Genomic DNA, 23,905 nt, shown 5'->3' on the forward strand with positions numbered 1-23,905 from the left:
GAGTTTGATTATAAATGATTCCGTCATCTAACCAATGGTAGAGAATCGTTTCTTGTTTAGAGATCCTCTGAGATAGGTCACTACGTCTCGCCAGGAAACATGCATTTAGCTCTGCACGAGAACTAGGGAGATGTCCATACGCGTTACTCTTAGTTTTACTGAAATGATGCTATTAGAATGGTGCTGATATGCATTGGAATAGTCTTATTATTTCTTAGTTAAGCTTGTTTAAATTGCTTCCTTAGAAAGCTTCCTCTGTATCAGTTATTTCCAATACTTGGAGAAACGAGAAATCTTAGGTTTGGGTTGTATCTAAGGATTATATTAATTCTTTAGCCTGAAAGAGCTCTACAGCAGACACAAGATAAATTTATCCAAGCTTTATATCTGAAAATGTAACCGGGCCTTTTATACGATTTAACAGTTATTTTTAGCATCATCTAATCGCCTCTTAAAAATGTAGACTTTATTTACAACAATTGCGGAACAAGATATATTTATTTTTATTAAGGCACTCTTATTTGAAGGGGTCTTACTATGGAAGGGAACCTGAAACCCTGGAGAAAACCAATGTAATAGTCTATAACCATGATTAACGTTAGTTGTATCTAGCTTAGAGTGAATTTAGCACACCTCGCTGGTAGGGCTCTCCCTAACCCTCGGGAAACTAAATTTCACTACTATGTAGAGCAAGAAACTTATACTTTTATGCATACTTATATATATATATTCATTATACTTATTTATTTATTTTATTCAATACTACTTTAAAAGATATAATGTGATTTTATGCAATAATTGTCTTTGTATATGGTAGTACGATTTCAGTGAGTTTGGTAGGTAGGAGCTGTCCCAATCACCTGCTCTCTGGATTGTAATTTGTGATTGGTTTTATTATCTAAAAAAGTATATATTATTGTAACAGTTCTTTTTCAGAATATCAACATTTATATCTTATCATGGTTAAGATGATTTATCCACGATATTAAACTATGTTTTATACTATGTAACTATATACTTGTACAATGTAATTATGATATATGACACATAAATAAACAAAATTGATTGATTGATTGACTATTTAAATCATGAGGCACAACTGATAATCACGTGATATCGTATATATTTTACCATATATTTTACTACACCACGTGATATTGGCACCTAGTAATGTGCTATTTCTACCAAAACCTCATGCACGTACACCACGCGATTTTGTTACGCCTAATAAGGACAAATCAATCGGGTTACATTATTGAAAGCAAGTACACCAAAAACAATTTAATGGATATAGCCAGCCTACTCAAAACTTTCGTTCACTTATACCCAACCGAGTGAATGTTAAGTGAACACACTTCATCAATGTATTTTTAATCAAGTTTTGCCGTCGTAACTTTTATAAAACAATTAAAATCTACAAACTAAAGTTCCTACTTTGACATTTCTACAAATCTGTCAAATTTTGTCGAGGAAATACAATCATCTTTTACTTATGGCGGTAGTATTGAAGTGTTCCATCCTCGGATTTGAAGTCGGGGATATATCTTGTAAGATACGCCGTCGGTTTCTGTTCAGTATACCACATCAGTAGTGATATTACTATTAACTATAGACTCCATCGCATGCTGTGATTAATTATCATCTAATTCCAAGAATTATTAATTTATATAAAACATTTCTCCACACATGTCAATATTATAATGCTAAGGTCGCTTCCTCGTCTACCTATATAATGTTAAACTGTGCTTATATGCCTGGAATATTTCTAACGATGACAATCCTTAAATACATTTGTATAGATCTCTTAAACCCTTTTCCCAAGTTTTCGCCTGGCACTGTGGTACTTGGGATTACGTAAGAACGTTTTTGTATGTTATATAATTACATGTACAGAACATAATCATAATCATGACGGATAGAAAAGCTCGTTTTATTAATTTCACAGTAAGAATACATGTTGTTGCTTTTTGTCTTTGATGATTGTTAATTGTAAATAGAGTATCTTATCAAATCTGCACTCAGCTTGGTGTTCGGCACAAATCATAATAGTTGCACTATTTGTTTTTCCATTACATATACTAATTTAGTGTACACTCTTTCTCCTACGGTGTAGGAAGCCATTAACATCATTACTGTGCACGATTTTGATCAATGATATTAATGTTCACTTCACCATTTTCGCAATATGTATTGAAATATATTTTTGAATGGGCAATTTAGTGAAAATTATTTTTTTATATAGAACAGCTGTCATAAAATTCCTTATAAAAGTATGGTTCGATACTCTTTATAAACATTTCCTTTAAAGTACCAAACCTTTCTTGACGCGTTAAATTAATAAACGAGACTCCCTTAATTGTGTGGTTGCATGCTTAGTGGTTGTTTATTAACAGTTGTGTGTACACATTGGGGTAATTTATCCTGAATATACTAACATGAAATTTGTTTCTGTTTGAAATAACCTGTTATGACTCTCCTTCATTAGCATTGAGCTTTCCTTTTATTTTTGTATTCCGTAATAACAATCAACAATCTTACAAAAGCGTATTTAACGGTAAACATGCAATTGGTATGTGATGTAAACACAATTCTGCCTTAAAGATATTTTTGTACGTGTGAAATCAGACTCGTTTTGTCGCCGTATTTGGTTTCTCCCGCTCAAAGCTACGGATGCTGTGATGTTTCATATCTAGCTAAATCCTTTATTACCTGCCTTCACTATATATAAAAGAAACTCAAGTTGCCATCGGCTTCTGGTTGTCGTATTCTTACATATATATGTCAGATACCTGTCAGACGTTAATGGTTGATCACAATTCAGCACTGTTATATTCGATCAAATCGATGGTGTGCAATCGTGAGGTATTGCTTCTTGGATAAAATATTTGAACAGTGTTAAACATTTAAATATATTATTTACATGTAACATCAAAATATCATTTCTTTTTTTTTCTATGTGGAAGTAACCTTTCCATTAAGTTTAGGAACAGCTATTATGAGTTTACAGACTTCCAACAATATCGAACGGAAATCTTCGGGAGTTTCCGTCAAAAGGTGTAAGCCTTACATCATGTAAATCATGACGGAAATACCCGAACATTTGACTATTTGCAAAGGAAAATTATTGCTGTTATTTGTGTATAATGACATGTTAGCTTGGTAGATTTATTTAATGGTTGTTCAGCGAAAAAATAAATATATTTTCATACATATAAGATAAACAAACGGTCATTTCCTCCATATTCATGCATTTGCTGTGCAGTAAGACAGATTAGGTATATAGAAGACTTTTAAAGCATAGTCGAAGAGAAATTTGGCGCAAAACATATGCTTTTTTGATACTGCACAGAGTATGGACATCCACTACAGGTATATTATCAATAGACAAATACTATACATTTCTATCTAAAGACAAGGCGTATGGAGATAAAAACCTTGATAACAAATCATGGCACCGCAATAAACCACTACTCCTCGTGGTTGCATGGTTGCATTTTGAATACTTACGACACACACGTGCAAGTATATTTAACTTTCTAGTGTTTTTTAAACATCGTAATTGGTTCTTAAATGGCATTCTCTAAATATTTGTAAACATCAAAGTAGTAGGAGATGTATACGTTGTATATGTATGTTGTTGTGTGAAGTTCCGTATAGTATGTACCAGGTAGGTATGATACAGACACTTAAGTTTGATGTTGCTATATCTTGTGTGCCGTAACGCTATCAGCGCTGATGATAACGACCCTTATGTTAGGAGAATGCGTTTTTAATACTAATGTTAAAACAAACTTATTTCGCTGCTGGCATAAAAATAGCACATATGTGAAAAATAGCATATCTCTATGCAAACAAAACAAAGGTTCATTGTTGTGTGTAGAGTTAACGGAACCCTGGTACGGTTCTCCCGATAAACAACTAACACACACACTTGATTTATTTAACAGCCTGCCGGGACATACCTTTCTGAATAAACTTTCGAACGACTTGATTAGTTTTTAATCTACCATGCATACCGATTAAACATGACTCTATATTGTATGCTTATATTTTATTTAATAATAGTTAAAGAATAAGCTTGTTCGGTATTAAGATAAGGGGTAGTATGACTTGCTTCCCCTAGGACCTCCTACATACTGCTTATATTTAAACCCGAGAAAGTTTTATCATAGTACGAACAAAAATAGATTAGGCTCACATAATCAAACTGTGTAACAACCATTTCTACACACTTTCAAGGTGTCTTCTCGACACCCTTCCTCACACAACCCAAGCTATTGCGAGGACGTTGAACTCCTTAAATCAAGCAAATTATCTACACAGATTCATGAAGACTGTTCTAAGTTTCACACGAGGCAAAGAAACAAATGTTTCATTGTTAAATTATGTTTATACATAAACTTTAATTATATTAATAGTTCGCCAAAAAGGACACTTAAGTGTACAGCGATGGCTTATTTCTTCAATGAATATTCATTCAAACACAAGTCAAATGTTGGGAATACAAATCGTAGTTTTTAAAGCAAATTGGGGTAAGAGTTATTTCATGACACGAATCACAACCAAACTACCTTAATAAGACTGGACCAAATCATAGATAATTCAGCCTCAAAGAAAGAGCAGGAATACGTGTGGTTTAAACGTATTTAATCAGCCCGAGAAATATGATCCTTAACTTAAAGGCATGTTTACACAAGGATCCATTAACAGAACTCAAAAATAAACCAGGAAAGTACTTACCATGTTGAGAAGTTGTGTAAGGCGCATGCCCAGTTTGACCGTCAGCTTCTGGACGCTACTGTTTCCGTCGGTACCGGAAGGACGGATGAGTTTGCTGTACCTGCCATTCACTAACAGGTTGCTATGGAGAAGTTTCTCTGCTGGTGGTTCTTGTCCAGTACTACATCCGGTCAGAACCACGAGGAAGGTGGTCAGTCCCAACAGCAGTCTTGAGTATTCCATGTTTCTTAGCACAATATGTCAATGTTACACAACTAGTGTTCTACGTCACAGAACTATTCCTTCGTCACTGCCCTCGACCTTGACCGTACCACCGAAACATGTACTCTGGGTAGGTCTAGGTGGCCTACCTTGGTGACCCTCTATACAAACTATAGCACCCTCTGTGTCATTCACATATCTCGATATTGGAATACCAATCCTTTATAATGCCGAGGTTTTAATTATCCGACATGTCCACACAGAGGTCTGAAGCAGATTCCTGCTGATTTAGTGGGAGACCAATATCCGTCACCAGTAATATGATTTCTCTGACTTCTAGATGTTTAAAAAGCAACGAGTTAGTATAATTTCCTAAACACTGCCGGCCTAGACTTGGTCTCCTCGCGTATGGGAGCAGCGCTAATATTGAATTAAATCCGATGAAGTAACCCGGTGAAGTTTGATACGATTGTAAGTGTATGTAAGGAGGGGTTTGTGGAGCCTCCTTCTCCTCTGTGTATTCCTATCCACGTGTAGCCTGCTGTCGCTGTTTATTCCCTCCGATTGTTTGATATTTTGACATAAGTACAGCGTTCCTCACATCACGGCCTGCTAGGCCTATACTGACCCAGGCAAGGCTGAGCGGACGGGTACCACGCCACTGCTAACGAGGGACGCCCAGCTTTACTCTGTCTCTCCGTGGGCGACGCAACTAATTAAATACAAACAACATATATACAATCATTATGAACTTTGATGAGATTTTTAGTTTTTAATTAAACAAGGTGTTTTGGTGCGTCGCACTCAAATTTTGTAACTGCACACGGTTTGTTTGACTCTTATCATCACTGCAAGCAACAGATAACGACTTCTTTTGACTTTTGAAAGTTGTGAAATCTCTTGCGCTATCTACCGTGCTTGTGGACGTGATGGGTATTAAATCTGCAGCACGTGCTGAGTCGGTGGTTCCAGCCCGATACCTGATCTATTCCACGTTAATTATAGTGTACACCTATCGCGTCTGTTGCCACATCCTACCTCCACAATATGTCTTTTTAAAGTACCGCACACAAATGTAACAACAAAGATGGGCGAGAACTCCGTGTTGATATTAATACTCCGACTGTGGTAAATATATTTCACGTTCGTCAGCTGCCATTACAGCTCTCTAGTAACACGTGTACAATAAAAACCGGCTCATTTTAACAACTTTAATATTTATCATAGCTAGTCACTTAATCAGTTCACACAGGTGAGCAACGCCAGATTAAATGTCCCAGACATAATGCAGAATTGTAGAATAGATTATACTCACGATATAAGTTAAAATAAAACCTATATATGTAACTTAAGATAAAACACATATATATATTATATATATCTTAAAATAAAACTTATATATATATATATATATATATATGCATGAATATATCTTCACGAAATATCAATACAAATGGATTCCATGATATGGTTAATATCTTTATTAAATGATTTGCCGCCCAAGCCAGATATAACAGTAAGCACGAGGTCTATGTTCTATGGGACAGCTAACACATGGCAATCAATCTCACATACAAATACAAACACGGGGAATAGGCCTAGGAAATTTGTGTTCATTGATACGCTCACGATCTTCGTATTGACAACTTCAGCTTGAGTGAATTTCAATTGACTTTTTGCTCGTAATATTTACATTCTCAAAGACTTGCATGATATGGATTGAAGGAATGGTCACAATGAGAGCTCAGTGTTGTGTGACATCAAAAGGAACTCCCATCGACTATCGATTGTTCTTAAACGGACAATTTTTTGGTGTGTTATTATCAGTTGCAAGTTATTTTCTTCATGGAGCTTGACTACAATAACCGGAATTCTTTAGCTAATATTTAGTTCCGAACCTCGCTCCTTTTCCTGTCTTTGCGTGGTTGACTTATTTTCTGGCATGCGCGGCGATCAATACACTGCGCGTGCGAACCACGAGACAAACGAGTACCAAACGATAAAACAGACGAGTATATGCAAAACCCTTTACCATTCTTTTTGTATCGTGTTTCTAACGGACCAAGTATCTCCGTGTGTATCAACAGCGAGGGAGTCTGAACTACCGTAGACTTGCGATAGTGAGCTACAGAGGCTGACGTGAGACCTCCCGGGCGACGGGCGGGGCTTAGTCTTTTGTATATTCTCGGACACGTACATGACCACTTGTTACATCGGAGAGAAATCTAAATCGATCCAATTCATAAAGCACATGTGTGGTCTATACCAGATGGCGCAAGCCGATATGGACTTATTTCAATGAATCCCGGCTGTCCTTTTAAGTGAAGTGACACATTCTCACAGATATGAACAATATCCCCTATTCAAACGAGCCGCCCGGATAATCTCTATTCCGTTTTATGTATTAGAAATATACCAGGAGAAAACAGTGTGGATGACTGTTGACGCTATAAACTATCAGTTCCTATATCGCGAAATCAAAATAGTTTTGTAATGGTGGCGTAACGTGTACTTTTTGATATAAATATATATCTATATATATACTATATTTTGCAATTCTTATTTATAAAGATACTTAATATCCGATATGTTTGTGTGTTAAACACCAATTGTTCAACAAAATATATTGAGATAACCTGATGTGGTGAGATTATTTCCGATTACACACAGACTAAGGATTGACAAATCTGGTCTATTTGAAGGGATGGTTTAGATTAAGGGTTCTCCGTCCGTGAGACCAGCAATTACTTACCATTAGTCCGCTAGCATGTGGCGGCCAGTGTTTAATTACCTATGTATACTTACGCCGGCCCATTAGCTTCCTACGTAACAGGCACGTTAGCGATCATGACATGCATCCATGTTCAATGCTACACACACCAGTAAGTAGGTTTTCATTAGGCTCTGACGACGACTTGACCATGATCCATTGATATACTTCTTCTGGACGGATTTTTTGTTGTTCTTGTTGGTATCTCCTTTTGCAACTAAATCGGATTGTTCAAAAGAAGAAAAAAAAAAAACACACAAAAAAACATCCTCACATACACACCCTCAAAACACCTCACAAACACACCCTCACATACACACCCTCACAAACACACCTCACATACACACCCTCACATACACACCCTCACAAACACCTCACATACAAACCCTCACATACACACCCCACAAACACACCCTCACAAACACACACGCACAAACACCGCACAGACACACCCGAAAAAACACACCCGCACAGACACACCCGCAAGACACCCCCAGACAACACCCCCACAGACACCGCACAGACACACCCGCACAAACACCCCCCACAAACACGCACAGACACACCCCACAACAAACCACAAACACACCTCACATACACACCCTCACAGACACACCCTCAACACACCCCACATACACCTCACATACACACCCTCACAAACACACCCTCACAAACACACCCTCACAGACCACACCCTCACAAACACCTCACATACACACCCCTCACAAACACCTCACAGACCCCACACCCTCACAAACACACCTCACATACACACCCCTCTGACAACACCTCACAACACCACCTCACAAACACCTCAACATACACACCCCCTCACAAACACCTCACAGACACACCCCTCACATACACCTCACATACACAACCTCACAAACACACCCTCACAAGCACCTCACAGACACACCCTCACATACACCTCACATACACACCCTCACAAACACACCCTCACAAACACCTCACATACACACCCTCACAAACACCTCACAGACACACCCTCACAAACACCCCCTCACAAACCCTCACAAACACACCCTCACAAACACCTCACAGACACACCCTCACAACACCCACATACACACCCTACAAACACCCCTCTACACACCCTCCATACACCTCACAAACACCCTCACACAACACCCTCAAAACACCTCAAAACACCCTAACACCCCAAACCAAAACACCTCAAACACCCTCACAAAACCTCATACACCCGCAAAACACCCAAAACACCCAAACACCTCACAACACACCTCAAAACACCTCACATAACACACCCTACAAAACCAAAACACCTCAAAAACACCTCACAACAACACAAACACTCAATAACACCCTCACAAACACCTACAAAACTCACAAACTAAAACACCCTCAAAAACACCCCACATAACACCCCAAAAACACCTCACAACACACCCCCAAACACTCTAACAAAACACACCTCAAAACACCTCCAACAACAAACACCTCACAAACACCCAATACACCCTCACAACACACAACACACACCCCAAAACACCTCACAGAACAACCCTCACAAACACCAATACAACCCACAAAAACAACCTCACATACACACCTCAACAACACACCACAAACAACACCTACAAACACACCTACAAAAACACGCAAACACCCGCAAAACATAAACACCTCACAAAAACACTCACAAACACCCTCAAAACAACACCAAAACACTCACAAAACCTCAAACACCAAAAACCTCAAACACACACACAAACACCAAACCTCAAAACCATCCAACACACCCATCAAACCACACTCAAACCCTCAAATCAAAACACCCCTCACAAAACCACTACACCAACAACAACCCTCACAAACACACCCTCACAAACAACCCAAACACACCCCACAACACACCTCTCAACACACCTCACAAACAACCCTCAAACACACAACATCACACACCCTCAAACACACCTCACAAACACCCTCAAACACACCCTCACCATCACAACCTCCATACACACCCTCACAAACACACCCTCACAACCACACCCTCAAAACACCTCTCATACACACCCTCAAAACACCTCACATACACACCCTCACAAACACACCCTCACAAACACCTCTCATACACACCCTCACAAACACACCCTCACAAACACCTCACATACACACCCTCACAAACACCTCTCATACACACCCTCACAAACACCTCACATACACACCCTCACAAACACCTCACATACACACCCTCAAAAACACCTCACATACACACCCTCACAAACACATCACACACACACCTCACATACACTCCCTCACAAACACGTCTCATACACACCCGAATTACACATTTAATTGCAATTAAGTATATGCCAATAAAGTGATTAATGTACCACACACCTGCTTTGTCTTTCTAGTGTCGTTGGTAATGCTAGAGACCAAAACGTAAGATATGAACGAATTATTATATTTGTATCACAGCATGCAAATATTTTTTTACGTTCAGTAATCAAAGCCATGCAAACAAGCCCGTATTTGTATCTTTGTACAGCGATATTGATTTCCAATGACGTAATAAATCTCAAATCCGGTTGGATTATTAATTCTCTAATGTAATTCCATATATATTTTTAAAAAATGATGAAGTATTCCTCTAATATGATTTGTACGGAAGCGAAGAGGTTGAGATAATATCTTAGCCGGATGACATTGCTATCTTACCCTGATAAAAGGCAGACATTTGGGAGACTCGATCTACTTACAGCTAACTAAAGTCAACCAAACAAGTGACGAGGTTAGCATAAAAAAGTCCGTTCACTTTGATAGTTCAATCAACGTCCCCAGAGAGAAAGTTCCGGTGACCTCATCGCATCTTGTAACAACAGTTTTCAATCACATGATGTATCATGTGATTGATAATGATTCGGTCACATGATACGCTTATCAAGGACGCGATCATGGTGATGCCATTGACCAAAGCTCGATGAAATGAGCCTTGCTTACAAACAGTGTTAATAGGTAAACTGATTTATGACATCCTCAGTTGTACTTGTGCGTGCTACAATACTAAGGAGAAATCAACTATTAAATCACCTATTTGATCTGTAAACGGTGGACGTGTTGAGTTCTATCACATCAACTTGTAGTATCAATATAAAACCTACCCGGATCAATAAGGCACCGATAGGTTTGCCTGCTCAAGAGAAACTGAAGAGCGCTAATAATTCCAGCCAATATTTGTCGACACAGTGTGTTGGCCATATTGGACGATTCCCACGGGCGTGTAGTCGCCGTGTTAATAACATTGGATTGCAGTGATCATCTTTAGATAAAGGTCGAGTTATACTTATAAAGTATCGTTCTACACATATAGGAAATTGTCAATGCCACCAACACCTTAAGCTGTCCTTAGCATCACTAATTTGTCATATAAAAAGTCGGAACAGTTTTATGATGGAGTTTAATTAAGTTTAGGGTCTACTGTAGTTAATTTTCATTTTGTGGATATGTGTGTCTGTGTACAATTAATTCCCTGTATGCGACAGGCTGCAATACAGACCCACACTCGTCTGTCTTTACGGAGAGGGAAATTTCTACTTTGACAGCAGTTGTCAGTGCATGGAGACAGCATCATGTGTACGCCCAGTGCTGCATTTGACTTGCGGAATTGGCGTGTGCCGTATCTGAGCTTGTATCTCGCTGCCCCGTCCCGGCAGAATACATGGCCCCATTAGGGACCGTTCTACCGAATTTGCAGGACATCAGAAGAGAGCTAACTTAGTTAGCCCTGCTTGTACAGACACGGTCGAAACACGACCCTCTGACCCTTCAGATGTCCTATTGTAGCATCCCAGTGCAGATACTATCTTATTGATATTAAATGTCGTGTTCTGTTTTGAGACGGCATGGCTGATAGACAAAAGCAATAAAACAACAATAACAATGTGTGTCATTTTTCATAGGGGAGCAAATGTGGCATACGGGGGAGGAGATATCGCACATTAACACAGACAAGTGTATTATATTGATGTCTTCCAGGCTGAGAGGAAAGAGAAAATAACAGGGATCAAATGATACCAAAACTAATAGAAAGGCAACATGACAGTGTTCCCATACAGACAACAACATGGAACAGATCATACCAAAACTAAAAGGAAGACAACATGAGGTGTTCCCAACAAACAACGACAGGACACAAACAATCCAACACTAAAAGGAAGGCAACATGACAGTTTTTCCATACAGACACAAAGAGGAATCGAATGATACCAAAGCTAAAAGAAAGGCAACATGACAGTGTTGCCATACAGAAAACGACAGGGAACATACCATACCAAAATTTAAAGAAAGGCAACATGACAGTGTTCCCATACAGACAGCGACAGGAGACAAACCATGCCAAAGCTAAAAGAAAGGCAACATGACAGTGTTCCCATACAGACAGCGACATGTACATAAAATACCAAAAACCAAAGTATTACAAAACGAAAAATCGCCTTTAACAACAACAAGAATTACCTAACGAGACCAAATCTAAAAGAAATCAACCTGAAAAAAACCTCCCCTAAATAGAATAAAACGTGTATCTGCTGAAGTGCTCTTGTTAGTAAAATGTTAAGATAAACACGTTCGGCTTTTTGTTGTAGAATCTAAGTTGTTTATGTTTATTTTACAGATCAGTATATTGTTAACAGACAATTTGAAATCAAGTGTAAAATGTCGTGCAAGGTAGGTCAAGTTAAGGTATTGTCGATCGGCCATAGTGCTGTGTATTTGCTTTCTGGTTAAATAATGGTTGGCAATCATCACTGATCTCTCCTTTATATAACATAGCTTCAGTAAAATAAGTGGGATATTAGAGAAATGACGTTTTATGGCCTTATTTTGCGAAAAAATCAATTTTATATCTATCAGTTTTAGCTGATGAATCGCGATAACTTTTTCTGCCTTAAACAATAATCTAATATTAAAATCTTCACTTAGTATGATATATTATATATATACATATATTATATAAAAATATAATATATTATATAAAATTAGCTAGTATAAAAAGAACTGTTCTTCTTTTCGGATACCAACACGAGGTTGGTGGGGAAGATACACGTCTAGATTTTGTAGCGATATGTATGTTGGCATGGCAATGACAGCATTATTTTAAATAACCCTACCTCTTGACAATCATATTCAAGTGCCAATATTGGATTGAATACCATATACATATAGAATGTCTGAAACAGCTACACTGTCTACCCAACTACTACTGAGTGAATCCCATATCGTCAATGACGACTTGGTCTCTCAGTCCACCGGACCGTCCTCATTTTGTATAGTATAGTTATTTTGTGTGTTCTACTTCTTTAGGATAATAAACAAGAGATTAGTACACGTCAATACACAAACAAAACTTCATTCAGACCCAGCGGACAGCCGAAGGAAGTGATTGATTGGCGATGCTTATATGTAATACATAGACTACTTGTTTGCGCCACGATCCTTTGTATGCCAAAAGAGTCCGTTTATATTCAACAGAGGAAATGGCTAACTCGCTTACTGAGATATTGTAAATGGGTGTCTTTGTTAAATACAAATTAGCAACGAAAGTATGATCATCTACTGAAAATATATTAAGCTCTCTATAAAAATATTTGATGTTTTGTGCACTATGCCTATGAAAGGAGATCTAGAATTCCCGTACCAATTTAATTCTTTAATTGTAAATGTAATTGAAAAAGTGAACTCGGCTCGTTTTCGCAATGTTTTTAACGTGTATGTTTGCATTTTTCATAATGAGCTTTTCGCATCAAACAAAAAATGTTTGGAATTCAGATTAATCATTTGAGACCAAATTTTCAGTATGTCAAGTTAAAAATGTTCTGTAAAATCAAAATATGGAGAAGCCATGAATATGTTAGCAGAACAGAAGGATGATACTATTATTTGGTTTTCCATAAAAAACCAAAGTGGAGCATGGTCCATTCTTCAAGAAAAAAAACCCAGAATAAACCTTCATCTATTTCTTTTGTAATGGAAAAGTAAAATCAGATTAAATATTAAATGTATGAGGGATACCGTTTGTTTTCGGCTGACGATATGTTTTTTATAAAGACTTACTTGATCATTTTGGAAATGATAAACAAATTCTACAATCCACAAAATACATATATACTGTATAACCCTTGCAGACATGATTGGGTTGCCAGGCGTGCCACGACAACCGTCAGATATACATACATCATATTGCAATATTGTCAACTCAACATTTGCATATGTATCCACAAAGGACATGTTCTCGTTACAGACGAGACCCAGACGGGACGTCAAGTCACGAGATGAGGCGGACTAAAAGCTGCTAAAAATGAGATTTCATGAATAAAACGCAGCAAACAATGAGAGTTGTTTAGCTGTCATAAGTAGGTTATATTGCAATACGTCTGGCAGGACAGGAGAACGTTTAGTGGGCGATCACCTATCTAGAGGTGACACGTCAGCCGGTAGGGGGGACATGTATAATTTATAAGTATATAAAATATCATCTCGATGGTATCCAATATTGGGGAAGTTTATGTAATTTAGATTTGCCGATATATCGGGGAGAAACCGTTTGACGGTGGACATAGTGTACTGATCAAGGTGTCGATTCCTGGTTAATTTAGGCGTGATTATTATCGACTTAGATTCACCGTGACTTAGAGATTAACAGATTGTTGATAAAATGTAAAAGTGCATAGTACCTTAAATCTTAAAACAGTCAATATAATTGGTACAGTCAATGATGTGGGTACAGTCAATATAATGGGTACAGTCAATATAGTGGGTACAGTCAATATAGTGGGTACAGTCAATAGAGTGGTTACAGTAAATAAAGTGGGTACAGTCAATATAGTGGGTAAAGTCAATATTATGGGTACAGTCAATATAGTGGGTACAGTCAATAGAGTGGGTACAGTCAATAGAGTGGGTACAGTCAATATAATGGGTACAGTCAATATAATGGGTACAGTCAATATAGTGGGTACAGTCAATACAGTGGGTACAGTCAATATAGTGGGTACAGTCAATAGAGTGGGTACAGTCGATATAATGGGTACAGTCAATATAATGGGTACAGTCAATATAGTGGGTACAGTCAATATAATGGGTACAGTCAATATAATGGGTACAGTCAATATAGTGGGTACAGTCAATAGAGTGGGTACAGTCAATATAATGAGTACAGTCAATATAATGGGTACAGTCAATATAGTGGGTACAGTCAATATAATGGGTACAGTCAATATAGTGGGTACAGGCAATAGAGTGGGTACAGTCAATATAATGGGTACAGTCAATAGAGTGGGTAAAGTCAATACAGTGGGTACAGTCAATATAATGGGTACAGTCAATATAATGGGTACAGTCAATATAGTGGGTACAGTCAATATAGTGGGTACAGTCAATATAATGGGCACAGTCAATATAATGGGAACAGTCAATATAATTGGTACAGTCAATAGAGTGGGTACAGTCAATATAGTGGGTACAGTAAATATAATGGGTACAGTCAATATAGTGGGTACAGTCAATATAGTGGGTACAGTCAATATAATGGGTACAGTAAATAGAGTGAGTACAGTAAATATAATGGATACAGTCAATATAGTGGGTAAAGTCAATATAGTGGGTACGGTAAATATAGTGGGTACAGTCAATGTAATGGGTACGGTAAATATAGTGGGTACAGTCGATATAATGGGTACAGTCAATATAATGGGTACAGTCAATATAGTGGGTACAGTCAATATAATGGGTACAGTCAATATAATGGGTACAGTCAATATAGTGGGTACAGTCAATAGAGTGGGTACAGTCAATATAATGAGTACAGTCAATATAATGGGTACAGTCAATATAGTGGGTACAGTCAATATAATGGGTACAGTCAATATAGTGGGTACAGGCAATAGAGTGGGTACAGTCAATATAATGGGTACAGTCAATAGAGTGGGTAAAGTCAATACAGTGGGTACAGTCAATATAATGGGTACAGTCAATATAATGGGTACAGTCAATATAGTGGGTACAGTGAATATAGTGGGTACAGTCAATATAATGGGCACAGTCAATATAATGGGAACAGTCAATATAATTGGTACAGTCAATAGAGTGGGTACAGTCAATATAGTGGGTACAGTAAATATAATGGGTACAGTCAATATAGTGGGTACAGTCAATATAGTGGGTACAGTCAATATAATGGGTACAGTAAATAGAGTGAGTACAGTAAATATAATGGATACAGTCAATATAGTGGGTAAAGTCAATATAGTGGGTACGGTAAATATAGTGGGTACAGTCAATGTAATGGGTACAGTAAATATAGTGGGTACAGTCAATATAATGGGTACAGTCAATATAGTGGATACAGTCAATATAGTGGATACAGTCAATATAGTGGGTACAGTCAATATAGTGGGTACAGTCAATATAGTGGGTACAGTCAATATAGTGGGTACAGTCAATAGAGTGGGTACAGTCAATGTAGTGGGTACAGTCAATATATTGGGTACAGTCAATATAGTGGGTACAGTCAATAGAGTGGGTACAGTAAATATAGTGGGTACAGTCAATATAGTGGGTACAGTAAATATAGTGGGTACAGTCAATATAGTGGGATACAGTCAATAATGGATACAGTCAATATAGTGGGTACAGTCAATATAATGGGTACAGTCAATATAATGGGTACAGTCAATATAATTGGTACAGTCAATAGAGTGGGTACAGTAAATATAATGGGTACAGTCAATATAGTGGGTACAGTCAATATAATGGGTACAGTAAATAGAGTGAGTACAGTAAATATAATGGATACAGTCAATATAGTGGGTACGGTAAATATAGTGGGTACAGTCAATGTAATGGGTACAGTAAATATAGTGGGTACAGTCAATATAATGGGTACAGTCAATATAGTGGATACAGTCAATATAGTGGATACAGTCAATATAGTGGGTACAGTCAATATAGTGGGTACAGTCAATATAGTGGGTACAGTCAATAGAGTGGGTACAGTCAATGTAATGGGTACAGTCAATATATTGGGTACAGTCAATATAGTGGGTACAGTCAATAGAGTGGGTACAGTAAATATAGTGGGTACAGTCAATATAGTGGGTACAGTAAATATAGTGGGTTCAATCAATATAGTGGATACAGTCAATGTAATGGATACAGTCAATGTATTGGGTACAGTCAATATAATGGGTACAGTCAATATAATGGGTACAGTCAATATAGTGGGTACAGTCAATATAGTTGGTACAGTCAATATAGATTGGGTACAGTCAATATATTGGGTAAAGTCAATATATTGGGTACAGTCAATAAAGTGGGTACAGTCAATATAGTGGGTACAGTCAATATAATGGGTACAGTTAATATAATGGGTACAGTCAATATAGTGGGTACAGTCAATATAGTGGGTACAGTCAATATAATGGGTACAGTCAATATAGTGGGTAAAGTCAATATAATGGGTACAGTCAATATATTGGGTAAAGTCAATATATTGGGTACAGTCAATATAGTGGGTACAGTCAATAAAGTGGGTACAGTCAATATAATGGGTATAGTCAATATAGTGGGTAAAGTCAATATAATGGGTACAGTCAATATATTGGGTAAAGTCAATATATTGGGTACAGTCCATATAGTGGGTACAGTCAATATAGTGGGTACAGTCAATATAATGGGTACAGTCAATATAGTGGGTACAGTCAATATATTGGGTACAGTCAATAGAGTGGGTACAGTCAATATAATATGTATAGTCAATATAGTGGGTACAGTCAATATAGTGGGTACAGTCAATATAGTGGGTACAGTCAATATAGTGGGTACAGTCAATATAGTGGGTACAGTCAATATAATGGGTACAGTCAATATAGTGGGTAAAGTCAATATAATGGGTACAGTCAATATATTGGGTAAAGTCAATATATTGGGTACAGTCAATATAGTGGGTACAGTCAATATAATGGGTACAGTCAATATAGTGGGTACAGTCAATATAGTGGGTACAGTCAATATAATGGGTACAGTCAATAGAGTGGTACAGTCAATATGATAGGTACAGTCAATATAATGGGTACAGTAAATAAAGTGGGTACAGTCAATATAATGGGTACAGTCAATATAGTGGGTAAAGTCAATATAATGGGTACAGTCAATATAGTGGGTAAAGTCAATATATTGGGTACAGTCAATATATTGGGTACGGTCAATATAGTGGGTACAGTCAATATAGTGGGTACAGTCAATATAGTGGGTACAGTCAATATAGTGGGTACAGTCAATATAGTGGGTACAGTCAATATAATGGGTACAGTCAATATAGTGGGTACAGTCAATATAATGGGTACAGTCAATATATGGGTACAATCAATATATTGGGTACAGTCAATATAGTGGGTACAGTCAATATAAGTGGGTACAGTCAATATAATGGGTACAGTCAATATAGTGGGTACAGTCAATATAGTGGGTACAGTCAATATAATGGGTACAGTCAATAGAGTGGTACAGTCAATATGATAGGTACAGTCAATATAATGGGTACAGTAAATAAAGTGGGTACAGTCAATATAATGGGTACAGTCAATATAGTGGGTAAAGTCAATATAATGTGTACAGTCAATATAGTGGGTAAAGTCAATATATTGGGTAAAGTCAATATAATGGGTACAGTCAATATAGTGGGTACAGTCAATATAATGGGTACAGTCAATATAGTGGGTACAGTCAATATAGTGGGTACAGTCAATATAGTGGGGTAAAGTCATATAAGTGGTGTACAGTCAATATGTATATTGGGTTAAACAGGTCAATATATAAGTGGGGGTACAGTCAATATAATGGGTACAGTCAATATAATGGGTACAGTCAATATAGTGGGTACAGTCAATATAATGGGTACAGTCAATATAATGGGTACAGTCAATATAGTGGGTACAGTCAATATAATGGGTACAGTATATATAGTGGGTACAGTAAATAAAGTGGGTACAGTCAATATAATTGGTACAGTCAATAAAGTGGGTACAGTATATATAGTGGGTACAGTCAATATAGTGGGTACAGTAAATATAATTGGGTACAGTCAATATAATGGGTACAGTCAATATAGTGGGTACAGTCAATATAGTGGGTACAGTCAATATAGTGGGTACAGTAAATATAATGGGTACAGTCAATATAGTGAGTACAGCAAATATAGTGGGTTCAGGAAATATAGTGGGTTTAGTGAATATAGTGGGTACAGTAAATATAATGGGTACAGTCAATATAGCGGATACAGTAAATATAATGGGTACAGTCAATATAGTGGGTACAGTCAATATAGTGGGTACAGTAAATATAATGGGTTCAGTCAATATAGTGGGTACAGTCAATATAATGGGCACAGTCAATATAATGGGAACAGTCAATATAATTGGTACAGTCAATATAGTGGGTACAATCAATATAATGGGTTCAGTCAATATAGTGGGTACAGTCAATATAATGGGCACAGTCAATATAATGGGAACAGTCAATATAATTGGTACAGTCAATAGAGTGGGTACAGTCAATATAGTGGGTACAGTAAATATAATGGGTACAGTCAATATAGTGGGTACAGTCAATATAGTGGGTACAGTCACTATATGGGTACAGTAAATAGAGTGAGTACAGTAAATATAATGGATACAGTCAATATAGTGGGTAAAGTCAATATAGTGGGTACGGTAAATATAGTGGGTACAGTCAATGTAATGGGTACAGTAAATATAGTGGGTATAGTCAATATAGTGGGTAGAGTCAATATAATGGGTACAGTCAATATAGTGGATACAGTCAATATAGTGGATACAGTCAATATAGTGGGTACAGTCAATATAGTGGGTACAGTCAATATAGTGGGTACAGTCAATAGAGTGGGTACAGTCAATATAGTGGGTACAGTCAATGTAATGGGTACAGTCAATATAGTGGGTACAGGCAATAGAGTGGGTACAGTCAATATAATGGGTACAGTCAATGTATTGGGTACAGTCAATAGAGTGGGTAAAGTCAATACAGTGGGTACAGTCAAAATAATGGGTACAGTCAATATAATGGGTACAGTCAATATAGTGGGTACAGTCAATATAGTGGGTACAGTCAATATAATGGGTACAGTCAATATAATGGGTACAGTCAATATAATTGGTACAGTCAATAGAGTGGGTACAGTAAATATAATGGGTACAGTCAATATAGTGGGTACAGTCAATATAATGGGTACAGTAAATAGAGTGGGGATCAAGTCAATATAATTGGTACAGGTCAATATCGTAGGTACAGTCAATATAGTTGGGTACAGTCATATAGAGTGGTACAGTCAATATATTGGGTACAGTCAATATATGGGGTACAGTCAATAATAGGGGTACCGTCAATATAGTGGGTACAGTCAATATAGTGGGTACAGTCAATATAATGGTTTACCGTCAATATAAGTGGGTACAGTCAATATAGTGGGTACAGTCCATATAAGTGGGTACAGTCAACTATAGTGGGTAAAGTCAATATATTGGGTACAGTCCAATATATTGGGTACAGTCAATATAATGGGTAAGTCAATATAGTGGGTAAGTCAATATAGTGGGTACAGTCAATATAATGGGTACAGTCAAATAGAGTGGGTACAGTCAATATAATGGGTACAGTCAATATATTGGGTACAGTCAATATATTGGGTACAGTCAATATAGTGGGTACAGTCAATATAGTTGGTACAGTCAATATAGTGGGTACAGTCAATATAGTGGGTACAGTAAATATAGTGGGTACAGTAAATAAAGTGAGTACAGTCAATATAGTGGGTACAGTCAATATAGTGGGTACAGTCAATTTAGTGGTCCAGTCAATAGAGTGGTTACAGTAAATATAGTGGGTACAGTAAATATAATGGGTAAAGTCAATATAATGGGTACAGTCAATATAGTGGGTACAGTCAATATAGTGGGTAAAGTCAATATATTGGGTACAGTCAATATAATGGGTACAGTCAATATATTGGATCAAGTCAATATATTGGGTACAGTCAATATAGTGGGTACAGTCAATATAGTGGGTACAGTCAATATAAAGGGTACAGTCAATAAAATGAGTACAGTGAATATAATTGGTACAGTCAATATGATAGATACAGTCAATATAATGGGTACAGTCAATATAGTGGGTACAGTCAATATAGTTGGTACAGTCAATATAGATTGGGTACAGTCAATATATTGGGTAAAGTCAATATATTGGGTACAGTCAATATAGTGGGTACAGTCAATATAGTGGGTACAGTCAATATAATGGGTACAGTCAATATAATGGGTACAGTCAATATAGTGGGTACAGTCAATATAGTGGGTACAGTCAATATAGTGGGTACAGTCAATATAATGGGTACAGTCAATATAATGGGTACAGTCAATATAATGGGTACAGTCAATATAGTGGGTACACAGTCAATATAATGGTACAGTCAATATATTGGGTATGTCAATCAATATAGTGGGTACAGTCAATATAGTGGGTACAGTCAATAGAGTGGGTAACAGTCAATATAGATGGGTACAGTCCATATAGTGGGTACGTCAATATAGTGGGTACAGTCAATTAATGGGTACAGTCAATATAGTGGTACAGTCAATATAATTGGTACAGTCAATATAGTGGGGACAAGTCATATATTGGGTACAGTCAATATATTGGGTACAGTCAATATAGTGGGTACAGTCAATATAGTGGGTACAGTCAATATAGTGGGTACAGTCAATATAGTGGGTACAGTCAATATAGTGGGTACAGTCAATATAGTGGGTACAGTCAATATAATGGGTACAGTCAATATAGTGGGTACAGTCAATATAATGGGTACAGTCAATATAATGGGTACAGTCAATATAGTGGGTACAGTCAATATAATGGGTACAGTCAATATAGTGGGTACAGTCAATATAGTGGGTACAGTCAATATAATGGGTACAGTCAATAGAGTGGTACAGTCAATATGATAGGTACAGTCAATATAATGGGTACAGTAAATAAAGTGGGTACAGTCAATATAATGGGTACAGTCAATATAGTGGGTAAAGTCAATATAATGGGTACAGTCAATATAGTGGGTAAAGTCAATATATTGGGTAAAGTCAATATATTGGGTACGGTCAATATAGTGGGTACAGTCAATACAGTGGGTACAGTCAATATAGTGGGTACAGTCAATATAGTGGGTACAGTCAATATAGTGGGTACAGTCAATATAATGGGTACAGTCAATATAGTGGGTAAAGTCAATATAATGGGTACAGTCAATATATTGGGTAAAATCAATATATTGGGTACAGTCAATATAGTGGGTACAGTCAATAAAGTGGGTACAGTCAATATAATGGGTACAGTCAATATAGTGGGTACAGTCAATATAGTGGGTACAGTCAATATAATGGGTACAGTCAATAGAGTGGGTACAGTCAATATGTAGGTCGTCAATATAAGGGTAATAATAATGGGTACAGTCAATATAGTGGTAGCAGTAAATAGTGGGTACAGTAAATAATGGGTCAGTCAAATAGTGGGTAAGTCAATATTGGGTAAAAGTGGGATAGATATGGGGTACAGTAAAATAAGTGGACAGTCAATATAGGGTACAGTCAATATAGTGGGTACAGCAATATAGTGGGTACAGTCAATATAGGGTACAGTCAATATAATGGGTACAGTCAATATAATGGGTTACAGTCAATATAATGGGTACAGTCAATATAGGGACACGTAAATTAAGGGTACAGTAAATAATGGGTACAGTAAATATAGGGGTACAGTCAAATAATGGGTACAGTAATATAGTGGGTACGTAAATAGTGGGTACAGTCAATAATTGGGTACAGTCAATATATGGGTACAGTAATATAGTGGGTTACAGTAATATAGTGGAATAAATGGGTACAGTAAATATGGTACAGTAATAAGGGTCAGTAATATATGGGTACAGCATATATGTGGTCATCAATTATGGGGTAAGAATATAATGGGTTCAGTCAATATAGTGAGTACAGCAAATATAGTGAGTTCAGTTAATATAGGGTTAAGTAAAAGTGGGTCAGTAATATAGTGGTAAAATATAATGGGTTCAGTAATATAGTGGGTAGTAATAAATGGGTACATCATTATTGAAGCAAATATAGGGTACAGTAAATAATGGGTAGTCAATATAGTGGTACAGCAAATATATGGGTATCATATAAGGGTACATCAATATATGGGGTACAGTCAATAATGGGACAGCATATATGGTTTACAGTATAAGGTACAGTCAATATTGGGTACAGTCAATATAGTGGGTACATAATAGAGTGGTAATTAAATAGTAGTACAGCAAATATAGTGGGTTCAGGAAATATAGTGGGTTTAGTGAATATAGTGGGTACAGTAAATAATGGGTACAGTCAATATAGCGGATAGTCAATAAGGGACAGTCAATATATGGGTAACAGTTCAGGAATATAGTGGGTACAAATAATAAGGGTCATCATATAGTGGGGTAAGATAATATATGGCAGTCAATATAGTGGACAGAAATAAATAATTTATAGTAATATGTGGGTACAATAGTATCAGTAATGTGTACGAAATAGATGAGGTAGTCGTAATGATGGGTACAGTTAATTATGGGTTTCAGTAATAGGGACATATTGGGGTACATAATATTGAGTAATATAGGGTATTCGTCAATTAAGTTGGTTAGTTAATATAGTGGGTACAGTTATATAAGTAGTAAGTAATTCGTCCACTATAGGTCAGAATATATGGACGTCCAGATATGTAAATGTATAATGTAGGATTGTAAATAAATATGGGTCAGATATTGGTACAGAATATGTGGTTAAGTAATATATGGGTTCAGTGAATATATGGGTAATATAAATGTAGTAAATATAAGGTCCTTATTACCTAAATTTGTATGGAGGGTGTCTTCGTGACCTAGATTGGTATGACGGGTGTCCTCGATGAAGATTACCCTTCCAGAGCACCTTGTCTAATTCTCCTTGTACTTTTTCATGGGTCTCCTACAAATCTACACTTTTGTTAACATTGTGCCCTCGTATAACCAATTTGAGTAAAAATTGTCATTCAATCTAATTA

At 37.0% G+C, this 23,905-nt stretch overlaps 1 protein-coding gene across 1 annotated transcript in view; it reads right to left on the reverse strand.

Moving 5' to 3' along the window:
• The window catches only part of LOC117334174 (acetylcholine receptor subunit alpha-like 1), a 36,840-nt gene extending 31,192 nt beyond the window's left edge, over positions 1–5,648 (reverse strand). The window contains exon 1 of the mRNA XM_033893647.1: positions 4,741–5,648. Coding sequence (XP_033749538.1) covers positions 4,741–4,962 — 222 coding nt within the window. The 5' untranslated portion in view covers positions 4,963–5,648. The remainder of the gene's footprint in view (positions 1–4,740) is intronic.
• Positions 5,649–23,905: the final 18,257 nt, after the last annotated feature.

The sequence above is a fragment of the Pecten maximus genome, chromosome 9 (assembly GCF_902652985.1).
Source record: "Pecten maximus chromosome 9, xPecMax1.1, whole genome shotgun sequence".
NCBI lineage: Eukaryota > Metazoa > Mollusca > Bivalvia > Pectinida > Pectinidae > Pecten > Pecten maximus.